Below are 20,012 nucleotides of genomic sequence, written 5' to 3' on the forward strand. Positions count from 1 at the left end.
AATTAATTGACATATATGAGGGAGAATAAAATCCTTTCTATTTTATGCAGCTGATTTGCAAAAACATTGTGCTACAAAATCCTATAAAGCTGTCCTACAACATCAGTTTTCCAGACTGAGACCATTTCCAGGTGAAAGCTGTTTTACTCTTGTGAGATGTAGAAAACCGGCAGGGTGAGGTGTCCAAAATGTTTCCCGTTTTTCATTGGAGCTAATTTTCAGGAAAGGTGGAGCAAGAGCAAAAGGGTCTTCACCTTGCAAAAGAGCTCTTAGATACCAACAGTTTGTCGAGTTTCACACAATGGTCCTTTCAGTTTCCCTTGTGAGTGTCCCACGGAAATGCCACTGAATGCAGATAGCTCGCAGAACCAGGGACCTGTGATGCAAGATATTGAGTTGTTCTTATCTTTCTCTCTCATGCCAGCTAACTAAAGAGATGGGCAGCGTCAACTCCCCTCTTGTTAGATGTATTTTCAAATGTAAACAAGTAAGGTTGCATGGAACTGAAGAACTCCAGAGCTGGAAGGGATGGAGTCTGACCTCCTCATTTTAAAAAAGAAAACTAAAGCTCAGATTTGATAAAGGTTACACAAATCCATGCAGGGAAATTAGTGATCGAACCAAAATCTGGGATTAGTTTTTCCTAGCTAAGAGGTCTTTTCATTCCTCTGCAGGAGCTGTGATCAAACTCTTTAGGTTAAATTCGAGAACTGATAAAGTTATTTCTTCTCCAAGGGGTTAGTTTTCTGATGATTCTATAATCGCTGCTTCATATTTAAAAGGTGAACTTTATAGAACTGCAGTGGATGGTTTTCTGCTTTGCTGTCATAGGGACTTTAACAGCTACTTTCAGAAGATTGCAGTTGAGAAGCTGGCTTTTGTTCTCGGTCCTTAATCACTTTTCTCCTGATGGATTTGAAACAGCAATACAGATGAAATAATAACAGTAAAAGTCCCTGGAAATTTAAGAAGGATATTGAAACTATGTCACGTCATGGGGGCTTTGAATTTCACTTTCTAAATCATGTACCAAATGCAAGTATCCTGCTCTAAGTGTGGCCAAACATGCAAATATTTGCTTTCTGAGTAATTTGCCCTAATGACTTTGAAGCATTTTTGAGAAACAGTGGTGACATTGTTCTGCCCTGGCAGAAAGCATATCCCTTGTCAGATGTCCACAGAGATCCCAACAGTCTACGGGTACATTAGTAAGGCATGGGTAGTACGCAGTATTTGCTAACTTTGCCTTCTGATTGGCAAAATGTTAGGTATATGGGTTGTCACCTCATCAAGGTTTTGTGACAAGTCTGCCCAGCAGCCAATCTTAGTTTGCCACTAGGAAATGGAACTAGCAGTGTTTTAACTTCTAAAATAATGCTCTCTTCTGCAAACTCCTCTCACCCTTGTTTTTGATTACGTAGAAAACACCATGGGCAAAGTCTGGGGTAATCACGAGTAGTATGAAGTTGTTCATTTGAAAGTTCTATTTTTCACACTATGATAGCTTCCAGATTGATAATTTAAATCTGTTTGGCCAGGGGTGTCTGGGTGGCCGTCAGTTAAGAACCGACTTCGTCTCAGGTCATGATCTCGCGGCTCATGGGTTCGGGCCCAGCGTCAGGCTCTGTGCTGGTAGCTCAGACCCTGGAGCCTGCTTTGCATTCTGTGTCTCCCTCTCTCTGTGCCCATCCCCTGCTTGTGCTCTGATTCCCGCCCCCCCCCCCCACAAAAACATTAAGTAATTTTTTTAAAAAAATAATGAAGTCTGTTTGGCCAGAAAATGGAAAATTTTAGCAATCACAGGAGCACCAGCAGTTTATATTTGCCTTTCCTTTTCCCATACTTGTTTAGGCACTAAACTTTAGTAGTGGGACTTTGTTGCCACCTTGGATCCCTAATGATAAGGAGGGTAGGTGTTATTCTATTCAGCAAGCAGAACATTTTTCTATTGGGGAAAGGATGGGAAGATTTCCCTGGGATGAAGGAAAGAGAGAAGGGTAGAAAACTAATTGGTAGATGTTTAGAAAAATTATTTTATAAGAGTTGTTAACATGTTTCTTTTCTGGTTTATGTTCTTAGTATACTTTACAACATTTTTTTTTCTTTGAAACAAAACACTACAAATTATTTTCTAGGAAAATTTACCCTAAACAATGTTAATATTTTTTAAAGGCTAATCAGAGTGTTTATTGTAAATGTGGAAATGAAATCAAAGATTTGTCACACTTAAAAATGTTTAAAATTATTAAATCTGTTACCATTGAAGTGTAAAAAGAAGGTTAGCACAGTGCAGTTAAATATTGAAAAAATCAATTGCCCTCCTATCGGTGGCTGCCTTTTATTCCTTTACTTAACAAGCATTTAATACTGCCGTGTGCATTTTACATCTGTGAGGTCAAGGAGAGAGACAAGGCATATTCTGTAAAAAAAGCAAATAGCTGATAGTAGTCCCACCTTCATTAAAAAAGATAGAACAAATTAAGGGACTAATATAAGTGTAATTAAGACTTGTAGGAAAAAGTGATTTTAAGATGTGCTTTGAAAGAGACGATGAACAGGGACTGGTGGAGAAAGGGGGATGTATGCTTGGCTGAGGCAGAAGCCACTTGAGGGCATAGTGGTAGAATGGGTAATGTATTAACAAGACGGAAAGATTCCAGGAAATGATTCATGCTGTTAAAGCACTACAAAATTATTTATCAAGCACCTAGGGACATATTTCCCTAAGCTAGAGTGGTTAAATATTCCTCTCACATGTGTAAGTACAGGGATTCAGATCTAAGCTCTAGAATGAAGGAATGAGGCTAGAGAGAATTTTTAGGATTTGCCTCCAGGTTTTAAGTTGCATGATCTCTATCAAAAGACTGTTGAATATTAAATTTTTAGGTTTTAAAAACACTCGACTAACTGATTCTGAAAGAGAGAAAAAAAACTGTACCTCTTTTAACAGCTAGCGAAATCTTGGTTCATAATCTGAATAAGATCGTTCATGTATATTCAAGAAGAAGCACCTGTTTTAAGACTTTGTAAGGCCCTGTAAGGCTCTCAGCATCTTAGAGAAGATAGGAAATTTTAAAACCCATCCTTTTAGGAGAGTTGCTAAACACATGATTAAACATCATTTCTTATTTAATTTCTACAGTACACTGTTCAAGTATGTGTGGCATTTAATGAGGAATTACTGTATTGTGATAAATCATTAGTTTATGTAAAAATAACATGAGCAACACAAAAGGTTTTGCCTGGTACATCTCAGCTACAAGTCTGATCTTGTTACTGATACTGAAGCTTCATCTTTATGAATACTTTCACCTACACCTGTCACATCCTCCCCCCTTTTCTTAAGTTGTTATCTAAATTCCAGTTAGTTAACATAGAGCATAATGTTAGTTTCAGGTGTATAATATACTGATTCAACACTTCCATACATCATTCGGTGCTGATCACAGCAAGTACACTCCTTGAACCCCATTAAACCTTTATCATTTAAAATGTTTGGGTTATGCTTGTCTTTAACATGAATGGAGAAAATATGCCCCCTCCATTTTTATCATAATATTATTGGTTCAGTCAATATTTTTTAAAAAAAACTTTTAAAATATGCTATCATCTGTAGCTGAAAGATAAAAATAATTTCACTGAATACTGTCAGTGCCTCTCAGAAATTGGAATGTAAGGGTAGGATCCTTATAGTAAATAGTATACACTAGGTTCTTAAGCTCTGGGATAAAGAGCTATTCAAAGAGGATTGGTAAAACAAACAAACCAGCATGGGGCTGTAAGAATCAACAATCCAAAAATACCATTCTTGGATTTGAGTTTGTTAGGGCTTTGGACAGCAATATAGAGTGATAGACTATTTGAGGAATGCTGTTTTTAATTTAAATAAATAATAATAGTGACAGGCATTTTTAGTTTTTAGAAAATGGCAAATCAGAAAGGTGAATTTTATCCTATCAAATGAAATGTGGTTGATGTCTAAATATCTTCCACATCCTGTGTTCCCCAAATGATTGCTTTCAATTCAGTAGATTTCTTTAACATTATTTAATACATAATGTGGATGGGTGATAACAAACATCTAAATCTTTATCCTGCCATTGAGTAGTTTAAAACCTGTTTAGAAGATATGAAGAAAGAAAGCAAATAACAAGGATAGGACTAATAGTAAAGCAATGACATATATAAAGTTTTAGAGAAAACCCTAACGGGGGGTAAGGGGAGGAATAAAGTTTCATCAATAATAGTCAATAACAAAGTCTTGATGTATGTCACAATTGGCATCATAAATCTACTGTGCTCTCATCTCCATGGGAAACAATTTCTTTCAAAGATCTGTAATGTGGTTTCAAAGATAGTATGTATGTTTTTAAAAGCCATTCTCAATTATTCTTTTATAAAGCTGGAGGAAACATTTTCAGAATATTAAAAATTAAACTTGTACGTAAAGCAAAATGTTTGCTCTACCGTAGAACAATCATGAATAACGGAAAACTGTAGATACTTTGTAAAGTTCAAAACATCCAGACCAAGGTAAAATGACCCATTTTGATTGCTGTGTTTCCGATGAATTTTAAATGCTGCAAGGACAACCAGTTATTTTCTGTAAAAGATCATGAGAAAGACGATGTATGTTAGCTGAGTGCTCGCCTCTTGGTTTAAACAATTACAAAAATAACTTCTATCTATTATGTGGGTGAAGCGGACTCATTAGCAGATTTGGTGTTCTGTGTAAGTAGAAAGACAGAGGGGGGAAATCAAAGGATTCAGAGGCATTCACTGAGTAATGCAAAAATTCTCATATGTAGAGACATTTTACACAGCAGGAACTTAAGTCCATGTGTAGAGCAGGCTGCTCACATGGTGAAAAACAAAACAACACCGCCCCCTCCCCTGCTCTCTCTTGGCCTCACCCCCCTCACTCCATTGACATGCATAGCTGGCCTGGTAGGTGTAAAAATAGACTGGCAGAGCCTGAATTGGAAATGGTCACCGAATGCAGCCTGCAGTTGCTGGGGTTTTGAGTTCTCTCTCACACCAGCAAGCCAGCCAGCAGATGGGGAGAACTGGTGAGGGGCGTTTAGGGGACTTGAGCGGAGGAGCCAAAGATCGTCTGGATGAATTGTCCGCATTAGTGTCCCCCAGGGAGCCCTGGACAGAGCACAGAGGGCAAGCACGGGCCCAGGGACGGCAGGAACTGTAGGAGTGAGATGGGTAATGCAGCTCTCTGCCCGTCTTGTCATGCGGATAAGAGCGTAAGAGTACACGGACACATGCAGGAGTTGGACAGAACCCCAGACTACTATGGCTGTAACAGCGAGGACACCCAAGAACTTGGGGTGTGGGTAAGTTCTAAGCCACAAACGAGAAGGAGGGGAGGGTGGTGCCATAAGAATCAACAGTGGACCTCATTGGTCAACCTCTAAGCTTCCTAGAAGGAAGTAGACAGAATAAACCCAATGTGACCAAACTACCCAACTGCCTCTGGTTCAGCGGCACGCTGTTGTTTCCTCTTGGAGCCATGCGGTGTCACATGTCTGTTCCTCCTGAGTTGGCTTTAGCTGTGAACTGATATTTGGAATAAGCAACGATGTTGTCTTTTTAATTTGAAACTCTGTCCCGAGCTGAACATGTATTTCATTATGGAGTGACTTGTCGCCTCATGGCACTTACATTCAGGGTGTCAAATTCTTTTGCCTGTTTATATATTCATGTATGGTTCATTTTCCATTAGGTCACAGGGCATTTTTTAAGCATATGCTAACATCGACTCCCAGGTGCAGCTTATAAAAGTGTTTTTCTTCCAATATTTGACTAACCTCAGTGGAAAGGCCTTTAAACACTGTTCTGATTATGATAATAATATTTTGTGCAGAGGCTTAAAAGTTGAGCAAATATCTAAGTGACTTTCAGATTTTAGTAATTCATTGTCATGATATGTTCCTTAAAATAGTCACAAAGGTTTATTGTGAATTTGGGGGGGGGGCTAAAATCTCTTTCTGAAATCTTTTGATTTTCAAATTTGCTGGAGAATAAAGTTGATCTTTGATCTGCCAGGCCCAGGAATTTGACCTTATTGCAAGTTATTTATTTCAGAGCGAAACCATGAGACTAAGATGTGTAGGATTTCTGAGTAAAAGAAACAGAGGGGTTGGACTCATATTTAGTTTGTGTACCTGATATTTCCAGGGGTGAGAATAACAAGTAGGTGAGGGGTCTGAGGTGCTCTTTGGCCTTTTCTCTGATCTGGATGAATTTCATAATTTCCTAGCATTAAGTCTGTCAGACCACAGTGAAACTGAAACAGAAACTAAGAACTTACCAATACAAACAACCTGCAGAGGCAGTGTGTGCAATTAGCAGAAGTGAAAAGAAAGTCTGTCAGCACTGTAGCGAAAAAGAGGACAGTGCTTCTGGAATGGGGATGGAAGTCACCAGGCAAGAGAATTAACTTGAAAGGCGGGGAGCTTGGCAATCCCGTGGGGGAGGGAGAACACCTGCCTGAACAACCACACAGCTGAGGTTTCTCCTTCTGGGTTAGGCTTAAATTATCCGCATCCACCAGGAGAGTCACTCCAGATTTCTGATCGGCCACTTCTAGTGCAATTTCTGAACTGAGGTGTCAGAAAAGGTAAACTTTTTTTGGTAACTTTTTAGTAACTCTACATGCTTGCTTTGTTGCAATATGTAAATATATTCTCTGAGAAGTAACCGTCTTGTTTAAAAGGTAATTTGTATGAATATTTTTTATTAACTTAGAATGTAGACCATTCTTGCAAATGTTAGTTAATAATTCCTTCAATATTTTTGTTACCTAAGTGTATTCCATTTTTCACCTTTTAAACATCATTAAGAAAAATGTAATGCATTAAAATAAGTTAAAGGTGCTTTAAAAATTAAATATAGGTAAACACGAGCAGGTGTCAACATGGTTTTGAGGTCCAAGGGCTGGAATGAGAAATTCACTCAAAACTTCAGAGTTCAGAAGACAATGAAAAATGTTTTAAGAGGAAGAAATAATCACCAGCAAGAAAGATCATCCCCTGGTTGAAATCCTTATTCCTATTAATATAGATAGGTTCTGAAAAATGGGAGTTGACTTTAAAAATATATTACAATCTGATTTCTCTGATTTAAATAACATTCTTATAACCTGCTGATTATTGAATAAACTCTTCTGTCAGAGATTTTCTAGATGGGAGCGTATAATGATTGCTGTGACTTAGAAAGTTATAGTAGAGGTTGAAATCCACCTGTTGTCCACCTTCGGAAGTGATGTTCTGCTCAGAATTTCTCCACTTTGGCTGTGGGACCAAAAACCAAAAAATAATTAATTTCTAATACCAAGGGTGACTTAAACTGAATATGTGGTTGTATCTTGCTGAAGTTTTCTGAACTTAAGAACTGTGTCATCTTTTCTTTCATGTTAAGTGGGTACTACAAAACTGATGTCACTCTCTGAATCGTGTAGATAAATGTGTTCCTTAGTCACTTTCCATCATTCATGTTTGTCACAATTAATGATAAACAGTTGTTAAGAACTTTAGAACTGATTGACTTCTATTTTTATTTTGTTCTTTTTTGGGGGAGCAAGACAGAAACAGTGGTACTGGGCACTTTTTTCTTGGAAATAAACTTAGAAATGTTTTATATAATTTATTGTATTATTAGGCCAGAAGTTTCACATAAATAAATTTTCCAATTTTTTTTTCATAATCAGAAATCAACTTATGGGGAAAAGTAAAATTTGAGATGCTAAAACAGCTCTTTGTGTAAATTAATACTTCATTTTTTCTGTAAGTTTTATTTAGAATTTTGAATATTCTGGCATTTATTTGTATGTAGTATAGCAATGAGGAATATATCAGCAATTGTGTTGGAAGTAAGTAACCAAAAATAATTTCTCCTTGAACAATGTTATTGTATGTCCGTATTTGCAATTCCACTTATGTATAAGCTTGCAAGTTTTTTAAAAAATGATAAAGGAAATCAGACCAGAATAATTTCCAGATATGTTACATAGCAAAACACAGAAATTATACCAAAAAAAAGAAAGAAAATGAAACTCAATATTATTTTGGCATTATGACTATTTTTTAAGTGAAAACAACTTTTTAAAGGTATAGTAAAAGAGATGAACAGCTATTATGCCAAAAATTTTTTAAATTCTATAACTGGACAAATAATATGTTATTTTCATAGTGCATATACTAATTAAGGCTTACATTCCAGAGCAGAATTAATTAGCAAGCATTTTTTTTTTTTTTTTTGTAAAGAACTAGCGAGTGAACATCGTAGGCGTTGCTGGCCACTTGGTCTCTGTCACGGCCACTTCTTTCTGCTGTTGTAGAACAAAAGTGGCCATGGACAATAGGTAAACAAATCGGGGTCTGGCTGTATTCAAACTTTTACTAAATTTTTCTATTATTATCCCATGGCTAACTTTTCAATTACTAAATGTTAATTTACTCTTTTTCTATTTTGTAAAGATATAAATTAAAATATTAATAAGTTACCATTCCACTAACAAAGATGTAAAATATGATAATATTTAGTCTTAGAAGATTGCCTTGAGAGTGATGAACTTTCCTGGGTGTGCTGTAAGTTTTCTAATTATTTGAAAAGCAATTTGGAAATACATTTCAGACTCTAATTACAATTTCTGCTTTTCAATTTTCTAGTGCAGTGAGGACTCTAGTAGCAGGCAGGTATTTTCAGGGAGACAAAAGAGTAGGTAGGTAAAAGCCACCTCCAGATTCCCACCTCCAACAGCAGCTAATGGGCTGGACTGGACTCCAGTCCATTTGTTGTGAGTATTCCCAACACTCTTAAACATTCCTCCTTTCACTCAAATTTTAGGGGCATGAGAGAATTATACTCCTTGAGACCTTATTCCAAATCCACTGAGAAAGTAACTGCCTTCCTAATGAATATATAAAGCTCCTGAGCATATGTTAGGGTTTTCCTCTGAAATGTGGTTGCCTCTTACTTTAGACTTTAAAGGACTTGAAGATTTATTATTATCACAGTTAGTTGTTTTTTTTTTCAGTTTTTCAATTTTTGTGAATTTCAATGTAACTGACACTCAATGTTATATTAGTTTCAGGTGTACAACATAGCAATTCGACTCTATGTTATGCTGTGCTCCCCACAAGTATACCGACTGTCACCATACGTTGACTATATCTGCTGTGCTATACCTTTTGTTCCCATTACTTATTCATTTCACAACTTGAAGCCTGTATCTTCTACTCTCCTTTACCCATTTTGCTCATCTCCCCACCCCCTTCCCATCTGGCAACCATCTGTGTGTTCTCTGTGTTTATAGTTCTGATTCTGTTTTTTTGTTTAGTCTTTTGTTCTGTTCTTTTTTTAATTTTTTTTTAGATTCTACACGTAAGTGAAATCATATGGTATTTGTCTTTCTCAGTCTAACTTCACTTACCATGTTGTCACAAATGGCAAGACCTCGTCCTTTTTTATGGCTGTGTAATATTCCATTATGTATAATATTTCTCACATCTTCTTTATCCATTCATCTCCCAGTGGATGCTTGTGTTGCTTTCATATATTGGCTATTTTAGATAATGCTGTGATAAACATAGGAGTACCTATAACTTTTTGAATTAGTGTTTTCATTTTCTTTGGTTAAATATACAGTGGTTATCAGTTAACACTTTGACATTTCCTTACAGAGGAAGCATGTGGAGCAGATAGGAATCCAGAACAAAGTTCAGCTGTTTTAAAATTCTTATTCAGAATAAATCCGCATAATGGTTCTAGTTTTTCCTGTTGATCGCAGAAGGGAAAACTGCATCATCTCTCACATTCCTTTTCATTTTCACTTATGCAGATAACTGGTATGCATATTCCAAGTTCACCTACAAAAAAAGAAGCTCTTAGAGATGCCTTATAGTCTTTGCCCTTGTTTCCAGGATAGCTGTATCTGGGACATGAGTCAGCAAAGCCATGAGGAATCCAAGTAGGCTCCAGAGATATGGCTTATTGACCATGCTTTGGTAAAATGCAATCTAGAACAACATGAACAAAATCATTTCATGTTCTTCTTGGCTTGTATTTTTATTATGGCATCATTTATAGATTTGTATGTTGCTCTAAGTGTACTCTCTATTTTTCTTGCACGGAGATCATGTATTTTTAATTGTAGTTTCTTTGCTGTATCACATTACTTTGCTTTGTCCCAAGAACAAAACCACAAATTTGTTGTGTCATCACAAACATTACTTTGGTTACCTGTCCTAGCTGATTTTTGAGCTATTACTTTCTTCACTTTTTTATCAGTTATGCTCAGAGATTTTTATTTTCTTGTTTCATTTATTTGAACAATTTTTCCAATTTCCATGAAGAATTTTATCTTGTTTATATCAACCTTTTGTTATTCTATATGTTTTCCTATGATTTTTAGACCATGAACAGTGATTCCTGATGTTGTGAAAACATTTTAGTTTTTTCTGCTATGCTGAATCAAAAGACGGTTTGTTCATCGGCCAGTATTTTTTGAGCTGGGCCTTCTTCTAAATGTTGGCGATGGAATGATGACAACAGTTTGTGGTGGGGAGACAAACTTTAAACATATGTTGGGGGAGGGGGAGTGTGCTGCCTAGCTGAAGTAAGAACATGCTGGGGGTATTCAAGGGACAGAAAGACAGCATGGTGGAAGCATAGTCGTCAAGGAAGAGGGTAGATGCCAATGGGGTCTGAGAGGCAGGCATAGCCCTACCATGGCAGAGGTTTGGATTACTTTCCTTCTTTTTTTTTTTTTTAAAGTTTATGTATTTTGAGAGAAAGGGAGAGAGAGAGAGAGAGAGAGAGAGAGAGAGAGAGAGAGAGAGAGAAAATGTGCATGTGGGCAAGCCAGGGAGGGGCAAAGGGAGAGAGAATCCCAAGCAGGCTCCTCACTGTCAGCACAGAGCCCTACATGGGGCTTGAACTCATGAATCAGTGAGATCATGACCTGAACCGAAGTCAATAGTCAGATGCTCAACTGACTGAGCCACCCAAGTGTCCCTGGATTTCTTTCTAAATGCAGTGGGTCTTGGTAAAAGAGTTTGGATTTCATTCAAAATACACTGGGAATCCTCTGGGAAATAGTAGGACCTCATTTATGCTTTGAAAGCTCTCCCTCTCTTGCTCTCCCCTTGGTGAAGGAGGGATGGTGAGTGCAGCAAGAGTGAAAAAAAAAAAAAGAGGCTAAGTTTGGTGGTCCCAGAGACCCCCGAGGTGAATGATGATGGAGGATCAGATTTAGGATGCTAGCAGGGGAGGCCAGAAGTGATCAGATTATGGATGTGTTTTTGTTTTTATTGAGGGATTGTTTTGGCATTGTAAAAGAAATAAGGGACTTTTGGCTTAAACAACTAGGTACAAGACAATTCTATTTATTAAGATGGAATGGTGTGTGTGTGTTTAAGAAAGAGAGAGAGGTGATTCTTTATCTAATAACCAAGCATGTCTGGACATCAAGACAGTTAAAAATTTTCTTCAGTTTTGAGTTCTAAGTGCGTAGAAATTAGAGACTTTAAGTGATATAGTGAGCATAAATGATGTCCAGTGGTCTGTCTATAACTGCTATAAGGAAACTTCCTATAATTTTGATATTAACTCTAAAATGAGCCAAGAGTATAATGAAATCTATTCTGATAAGGCACTTCAAATAATATGAAAATGATACGGAGCATGGTTATATAACTTTTGGATGATTTATTTAAAGGTAAATATTGAGGGGCGCCTGGGTGGCGCAGTCGGTTAAACGTCCGACTTCAGCCAGGTCACGATCTCGCGGTCCGTGAGTTCGAGCCCCGCGTCAGGCTCTGGGCTGATGGCTCAGAGCCTGGAGCCTGTTTCCGATTCTGTGTCTCCCTCTCTCTCTGCCCCTCCCCCGTTCATGCTCTGTCTCTCTCTGTCCCAAAAAAATAAATAAACGTTGAAAAAAAAATTAAAAAAAAAAAAGGTAAATATTGAAAGAAGATAAGCTCCTCCAGGAGCTTTCAATCTAGTTTGAGAACTAGAACTTATCCACATGTAATCAATTAACCATATAAGGCAATAGGCAATAAAGTGACAATGCGAGTGATAAAACGAGCACCCATAGGAAGCTGAAGAAGGGGAGAGCAGTGCACGGCTGTGTTTGGGGGATGCCTTATGGACAGCGCTGATGTCCAGCCAGTATGGAGCAGAACAACTGTCCAATTGTTTACACTTTGAAATGCTTCCATACATGTTAATTAAACAGTTGCTTTTATGAGCCCACCAAGCTGCACCTTCTACTGAGGCTGCCTGGAACTGATTTCTAGGATTTCCTAGTCCATTCCATCCCCTAAATAAGCAAACAAAGGAATAGTGCCTGGACCAGCAAGGGGCCTCCAGGACCACTTGCCTCTAGTGCTACTGCCGACATCTACTGTGATTGGTTGGTGCCTAAGCTGTACCAGTTGTTAAATATTTTGGCTCTCCCTCTGCTGATGGAGAAGCTGGAGCCTGTAGTAAACCTTGGAAGCAGAGTGCAATCTTGGTTCCTGCTGAGAAGAAAGTATATGCAGTAAGCATTTATTGAGCAACTGCTAAGTGCCGGCCACTGGGTCTACCAAGATGAATAAGACATGCAACCTTGGTTTAAAGAATGTAATCTAAGATGGACAAAGAAGGAGTTCCAGTGTTGCTACGGTGTCGTGAGAAGGCACAGGGTGTTGTGGAACACCTAAGGATGACAACTCAATCAGAGGATTACAGAAAAATCAAATCTTGAAGCAGCATGGGTAGATCACAGAACCAATGTTGGAGTCAGTAGTAACACTGGAATGATAGAGAAGCAGTAGGTAAACCCCCATGGCTATGACACAGCTAGTTTCTATCGGACATGTGTGGAACTCAGGAAATTTGGATAGTAAGCGTGGAATCAAATTATCAAGAGTTTCATAAGCCACACTTTAGAATTTGGACTCTATTCTGGGGAAAGGTCACTGAAATCTGTTTTAGAAGAATCGATTAGATCGTGGTTTGCATATCAGAAGCTCCGTCCTCCTGGCACCTACCTGGTGATTACTATGTATTTGAGAAAAATAGGAATAATGACTAGGAAATCACCCAAGTTAGCCAGTCTAGTTGTGGGTGTTTTCCAGCTGCAGGTGACAGCTGAAAACAGATGAAAACAGAAGCTGTGAAAACGGAAAAGTGATAGAGGCACAAAAGACATTTCTAAAAACATTAAATTAGTGCTGTGAAATAGTAATTGTATGAAGCGTATTTACTATATAAAAAATATATTTTCTTGACTTATTAGGCATTCTTTAGATCAAGTTGTACATAAAATGCAATAGTTTGAAATTCATTGAAAGATTACATTGTGATAAGAGGAATCATTATAAACAGTATTAATATAATATTTCTCTTATATTTTTCATATACTGAGGTTCATCCAAACCAAACATAATTCTTTAATTGAACTGTGTAATAGTTTTTAATAGTCCTTCTTCTGCTATATTTAATAAAATTAGTTCCACTGCGTATATAGTGGCTTTTTCAAGGTCGCATGTATGATGGAACTGAGAATACTCTGTGGAAAGAGCTCTTTTCAACCATATTTTGCTTCCTTCCCACACAGACATCTGTCATACTTCTTATCCACTTTCATTTGCTGTCTTAGATTTAATGCCCTTTTAGTGAGAGAAACTTAAGAAATTTGGGGCATACTAGATCATATTTGACTGTCAGAATTTTCAGTGTTTGACTTTTCAAAGCTTACATTCACATCATATTTGTGTGGGCTTATGTGACTCTAGTAAAACATTCTTGTGCCTTTCTTTAAATTTGCTTATAAGACGTAAAAATACTACAGTGATCATCCAAAGTATAATCATCTCAGTGTTATCTTTGTGCTGACAAATTGTATCTAAAAGCTATGCAAAAGCCAGGTATTTAAACAGTAGAGATTGTGAATTGAAACCATGTTTTTGATTAGTTATAAATATTGCTGCCATATTATTTTAAGTTTTGAGATTTTTTGGTAGTTTATCTACAACAGTTATTAATGACTTACACAGGGGGGCATTGAGGTATATTTTTAAAAAAATTTTTTTTAATGTTTATTTATTTTTGAGAGACAGAGACACAGACAGAGTGTCAACGGGAGAGGGCAGAGAGAGGGAGACACAGAATCTGAAGCAGGCTCCAGGCTCTGAGCTGTCAGCACAGAGCCTGATGTGGGGCTCGAACCCACAAACTGTGGGATCGTGACCTGAGCCTAAGTCTAACGTTCAACCAACCGAGTCACCCAGGTGCCCCTGAAGTATATTCTTATACAGTATGCCTGATACTCTAACAATTTCTATATTCTGGTTAACAGCTCTATTAAAATAAACGTATCATGTACTTAAACATTAAATTTCTAAGATCAATAATTTATCTAATAAAGAATTGTCTGGGGGCGCCTGGGTGGCGCAGTCGGTTAAGTGTCCGACTTCAGCCAGGTCACGATCTCATGGTCCGTGAGTTCGAGCCCCGCGTCGGGCTCTGGGCTGATGGCTCAGAGCCTGGAGCCTGTTTCCGATTCTGTGTCTCCCTCTCTCTCTGCCCCTCCCCCGTTCATGCTCTGTCTCTCTCTGTCCCAAAAATAAATAAACGTTGAAAAAAAGAATTGTCTGTCACTTTATCAAGGCTAAATATGAGAAATCGGTCAGTCCAGGCAGAAATACTGTGTTAAAACTAGAGCTGAAGTCCATTTAGATGTGCCACTTCAGTATCATATCCTTCTAGGTTGTTGACACGCTGAAGGAAATTGGAAACCATCCTCTAAGACCTCTAGTGAAATAGAAGGATGTAAGAAAATTTGTGACTCTTAACTTTTCGGAAATCACTGGTTGTCACAAATAGTTTTCTCCCCCAAATTTACAAAAGGAAAAAAGCAATTTTTAGAAGTAAAAGGGATTCAAAAAATTTCTACCAATAAGGTGTATGTTTTACAAAATTGTCCACATATCTATAATACATAATTATTATTTTTTTAAAAAATGGCTTCTCAGATTCAGCCTATTATCCATTCTTACATCAAACATTTTGACCAAGTAAATGATGGATGATGACATAAGGGATAAGGCTTATTTGAGTCGTGTAATAAATACATAGAATGAAAGGTCTAGTTAATCCTTTATGTCAGCACCTCCCAAAGTGTGTTCTGTGAACCACTCACATCAGAAGAATCATCTGGGGTGTTTTAAAGTGATGTGGATTGCTGAGGCCAACTTCCGACCTCCAGAATTAGAATCTCTGAGATGGGAGCCAAGAATATCTATTTAATAAGATTAAGCATGATCTCTAAGTAACCCTTAAGTGCACTAAAATATGATAACTACTGCTTTCCGTTCTAAGAGGTTGATTTTATTGAAGAGACAGGACTGAATATGTACCATCAGCGCAAAAGGACAAAAGAGTATAAAAACCCTTCACATTTGATTAAGATTCTTCTAATCCAGATTCATTCAACTTATTGCCAAATTTGGTGGCAATTGCAGAAGCCAGGACCACACAGGACACATGGGAATGGAGTCTGCTTTGCTAGCAAACGTTTCACAAACTTGTTCGTATATCTATAATACATAATATTGTTTGGACTTCTGCAGTTCTCATGTACAGCTTTTAGAAGCAAGAAAGTGCCTGCATTGCATTCAATGGAATTTTAAACCTCAGCACTTAGAGTACATTTCAGCTCCACTTTCAAAAGCTAATAATTACTGAACGTGTGTATAGCATCCTTTTATTCGTTGTTTAATCTTGTAAACTCCCATCAGATATCTAGGCACTGAGGTTCTATAAGATATTGTTGTGCAAATGTGTCAAATTTTTTTAAAAAATCAGAATTTCATTCCATTATTGAGCAGCCAGCATGAACAGCCAGATTGTTCCAAGTGATCTGATTCTCCCTTAGAACTGACGTCTGGTACAATATCCTGGTTGAAATCCACACTGTGCCTAAAAAGTTATGTAGCACATAACAGATGATTAACAAAATTCTTCTGGTCTTGTTAAAATTTCTTAGTATATCAACCAATGTGAAGCGTCAAATATTCATTCCATATATTTTCAACTTTTAAAATTATTTATGTATTTCTATTTTGTTTTAAATTTTTAAAATGTTTATTTATTTTTGAACAAGAGAGACAGAGTGTGAGCAGGCGAGGGGCAGAGAGAGAAGGAGACACAGAATCTGAAGCAGGCTCCGCTCTGAGCTGTAAGCACTGATCCCGATGTAGGGCTCGAACCCGTGAACCGCGAGATCATGACCTAAGCCAAGGTCGGATGCTTAACCAACTGAGCCACCCAGGTGCCCCTATATATGCATTTCTAAAAGAGCTGTGAAATTAAGTATGAAATCAATCTCTTCCAAGAAAGTAAATAATGAATTCCATTGTCTATATGCTCGCTCCTCTTTCCCTCTCTCTCTTTCTTTCTCTCTCTTTTATTACATAATATATAAATACAGATTGAAAATCAATCTTTTCTTTGGTGTTGATTTACATATACTCACCGAATAATTTTTTGAAGAACTAAGCAATGATCCAGATGGACATGTTAACTTCCATTCCTGTTTAAACTGCGTGGGTCATACAGTTATAGCTACATGTCAAATGGCCTATCCATGGACATCGTCAGCCAAGTTATCGATACTGGTTTGCTTTCTGACCCATCTCTAACCTCTTGATCTGGTACTGGGACTAGACCTATTCTACTCGGGATCAAAAGTAGACTGAGATGTGGAAAATAATAGCATTTTTAAAAAAGAAAGAAAATAAATAAAAGAAATGTAGACATGTATGAAGGGATTCCACATTAACTATTAATAATAATAGCTACCATTCATTTAGCTCCTATTCTTCACCAGATTCTGTCATGGTGCTCTACATACCATTGACAGAACATAAATGCCCTTTACTCTTGGCAATAGCTCTGCGAGTCAGGTATTCACATTTCCTTTTGCTGAGTGTGTGCTTCCTCAATACATTCTTTTTAAGGATTTCACATACATTGCCTTCTTTAATGCACATAACACTATGTGTTTTATAGACCAGTAATTTGAGGTCAGTAATTTGCTCAAGATCAGACATCTCATGGTCAAGTTTTGGAACCAGGATTGAAAAGGAAGTCTACGCTGACTATGGTTTTTTAAGGAAAGAAAAATGTTAAAATGGAGACACTAGAGAAATTTAAAAGTGGGTTGAAAGATTTTCAACAATTGGAAAAAATTGCCCCCTTGGAAAACGCCAAGTAACATTGTAACTTATGCTTAATACCAAAATAAATTTCAGAGAATTAAAAGTTAAATGGAGGGGTACCTGGGTGGCTCAGACAGTTAAGTGTCCTACTCTTGCTTTCTGACAGTGCAGAGCCTTCGGATTCTCTCTCTCCCTGTCTCTCTGCCCCCCCCCCTTAAAATAAGTAAATAAAAATCTTTAAAAAAATAGTTAAATGTAACTTTTTAAAACTGGAAGAAAATGAGGAGAAGTATTTCATTGATTTCAGGGTTGGAAAGCATAAAAGCAATGGAATAAAAAAATCTAAAAGTAAGATATTTTATACTTTTTAATTTATAAAATTAAAAACTTCTAGAGGTCAAAATATATGTTAGAAAGAAAATAACAAACTCAGAAAAGTTTGCAACAAATATGACAAAATCTTAACTTGTCAATATGGAGTTTTCAAAAATAAAAAGGACATTTAAAACTCCAAAAGGACCAAAAATGTGAACAGACAAGTCAAAGAAGACAAAAACGTAATAGACTATACATGTATAATTAAGTGCCACATTCTTCAAAAAAGGAAAAGATAAATCAAAACCATGATGATACACATATCAACTGAGCAAAGCAAATTTGAGGGTGTTGTGTGGAGATCAGCTCTTCTACAAACAGATACGACTGTATCTTTTGATTCAGCCTCTCTCAAGGGAAGTTTTGCAGTATTAGAATATGTACCAAGAATCTACATCTTTGACAGGATTATTCCACTTTTAGGAATTTAAACAATGGACATAATCACAACAAGGACAAAGACAAAAACTTTTCACCATAACCTCCTTGACAATAATGAAAATCAAAGGTACTAGTTGTACAAATGATTAGGAAAAGCTAAAAAGAACTGTGATATATCAACTATTGTATGAGAATTAGAATGTCTTTGAAACTTTTTAATGATGTGGCAATACTTAGTTGATAATATTTTAAAAGGAGAAGACAGGGTATTATTTCTTAACTTTGTAAAAACCCGATCTTTACACACGTATACAGCATATAGGGAGAGAAATTCTAGAAGAAAATACATCAAAATATGCACTGTTAAATTTGAGTAATGGAATTGTGGCTGCTGGCTGATTTTTGAAAATTCAGTTTCCAAATGTTGTACTGTGAGAACATATATGTTTTTATAATTACCCCCCTACATTGTTTAAGGGAAGGGAGATATAGGAACAAAAAAATTGAGTTAAAGAACATAGGAAGTTGTATGGTTTTAGGCAAATACTCTTATGGGATATATATTTATGTATTCTTTTGGTTTTATAACAAATTATTATTTTATTTAATATCCTACTGTTATTTAGCATTTCAGTTCATTTGCAGGAACAGACTTTTTATGGGAACATTTTTACTACTTAATTTTTACTGGGAAAATAAGATTTACTATTAAGCTTTCTTCTAGGTGTAATCAACATTTAAACAGCAGGTGTGATGATTAATTAAGAACAGCTGAGAGAGGTTTCATCCCGCTTGGAAGCAATCCAGGTTTAAATCCCACTCAGGGAAATATGTCAGTATGAGCTAGTAAAAGTCTGCCTGCTGCTTTAAAAACAGAGGAACAAATGTCTTTGAAGCTAACCATGCTGTGGAGCTTGAAAAAACTTGTCCTTTGTATGGTAATCGTGATCACTGAGAGATGTTGCTCTAGATCGCCAAATATGGTTTGCAGTCATATTTTGAAATAGTATAGCTATGTCTTTAAAAGTCACAACTCTTGCGGGGGCGCCTGAGTGGCTCAGTGGGTTAAAGCTCGGAGTCTTGATTTCAGCTCAGGTCACTATCTCACGGTCGTGGAACCACATGTCCGACTCTACGCTGGGCATCTAGCCTGCTTGGGATTCTCTCTCTCTGCCCCTCCCCTGCTTGTATGTGCACGCCTTCTCTCTCTCTCTCTCTCTCTCTCTCTCTCTCTCTCTCTCTCTCTCTCTCTGTCTCTCTCTTAAAAAAAAAAAAAAAAAGTCACAGCTCTTGGGTTAGCAGTGTTAAAGAAAAATCTCAGTAACTTTTTCTCCGGAACAGAAAGCAGCAGATACTCCTGGTAAGTCAGTCAACAGTGAACAGTGAAAACTGTAGGGGAGGCTGTTGAGAGATGGTAGTGTTTGGTGGTTATGATTATGACCTCTGGATTGAGACTGGAGACCGGTCTTTGCTCTGGCATTTATTACCGAAAGTCCGTGGACAAGTGGCTTCACCTCACTAAGCCTCAATTTCCTGACTTGGGTGCTTTATCAGGATTAAGTGGGAATATAATGTGTTTGGCATACTGTACAAGGAACTGTTAATATTACAGTGGAAAGTGTAAGAAATACAAAAAGTACAAAAAACTCCCTTTAAGGAGTTTGCAGTCTGGTTGAGCCGCAGAATGTATGCACACAAAAGCAAACTGTATGGTGAAGAGTCCCACCAGTGGGTGGACAATTTAGAGGAAGCAATTCTGGGTGGTATGTAGAATCTTCATGTGGTGTGTGTCAGTCCATATTCTGTAGGATGATATTTATACATTTTAAGAAAGGAATCACTAAAATTACATTAATATAGATAAATCATGTAAAAATGATGAATTGACTTGCTCACTCACAATGCTTTTTGATAACTGTATTAAAACAAAATACAGTGAAAAAAATGTAGGAAACCCAATAATAACATGTGTAACCAATTCTCTTGCTCGAAATCATAATCAGAGAGAAAGGCTTTAGGTCAGGCTCAATC

At 37.1% G+C, this 20,012-nt stretch overlaps 1 protein-coding gene across 2 annotated transcripts in view; it reads left to right on the forward strand.

Moving 5' to 3' along the window:
* The first annotated feature begins 5,210 nt into the window (after nt 1-5,210).
* ANK2 (ankyrin 2) overlaps nt 5,211-20,012 on the forward strand; it is a 243,421-nt gene continuing 228,619 nt past the window's right edge. For both annotated transcript variants that reach the window (XM_047090905.1, XM_047090906.1), the window contains exon 1: nt 5,211-5,345. In XM_047090905.1, the coding sequence (XP_046946861.1) occupies nt 5,211-5,345 (135 nt within the window). The remainder of the gene's footprint in view (nt 5,346-20,012) is intronic.

Source organism: Lynx rufus, unplaced genomic scaffold (genome assembly GCF_022079265.1).
Source record: "Lynx rufus isolate CCGP_SWC_20201006 ecotype Redwood Valley unplaced genomic scaffold, mLynRuf1.p SCAF_3, whole genome shotgun sequence".
Taxonomy (NCBI): Eukaryota; Metazoa; Chordata; class Mammalia; order Carnivora; family Felidae; genus Lynx; species Lynx rufus.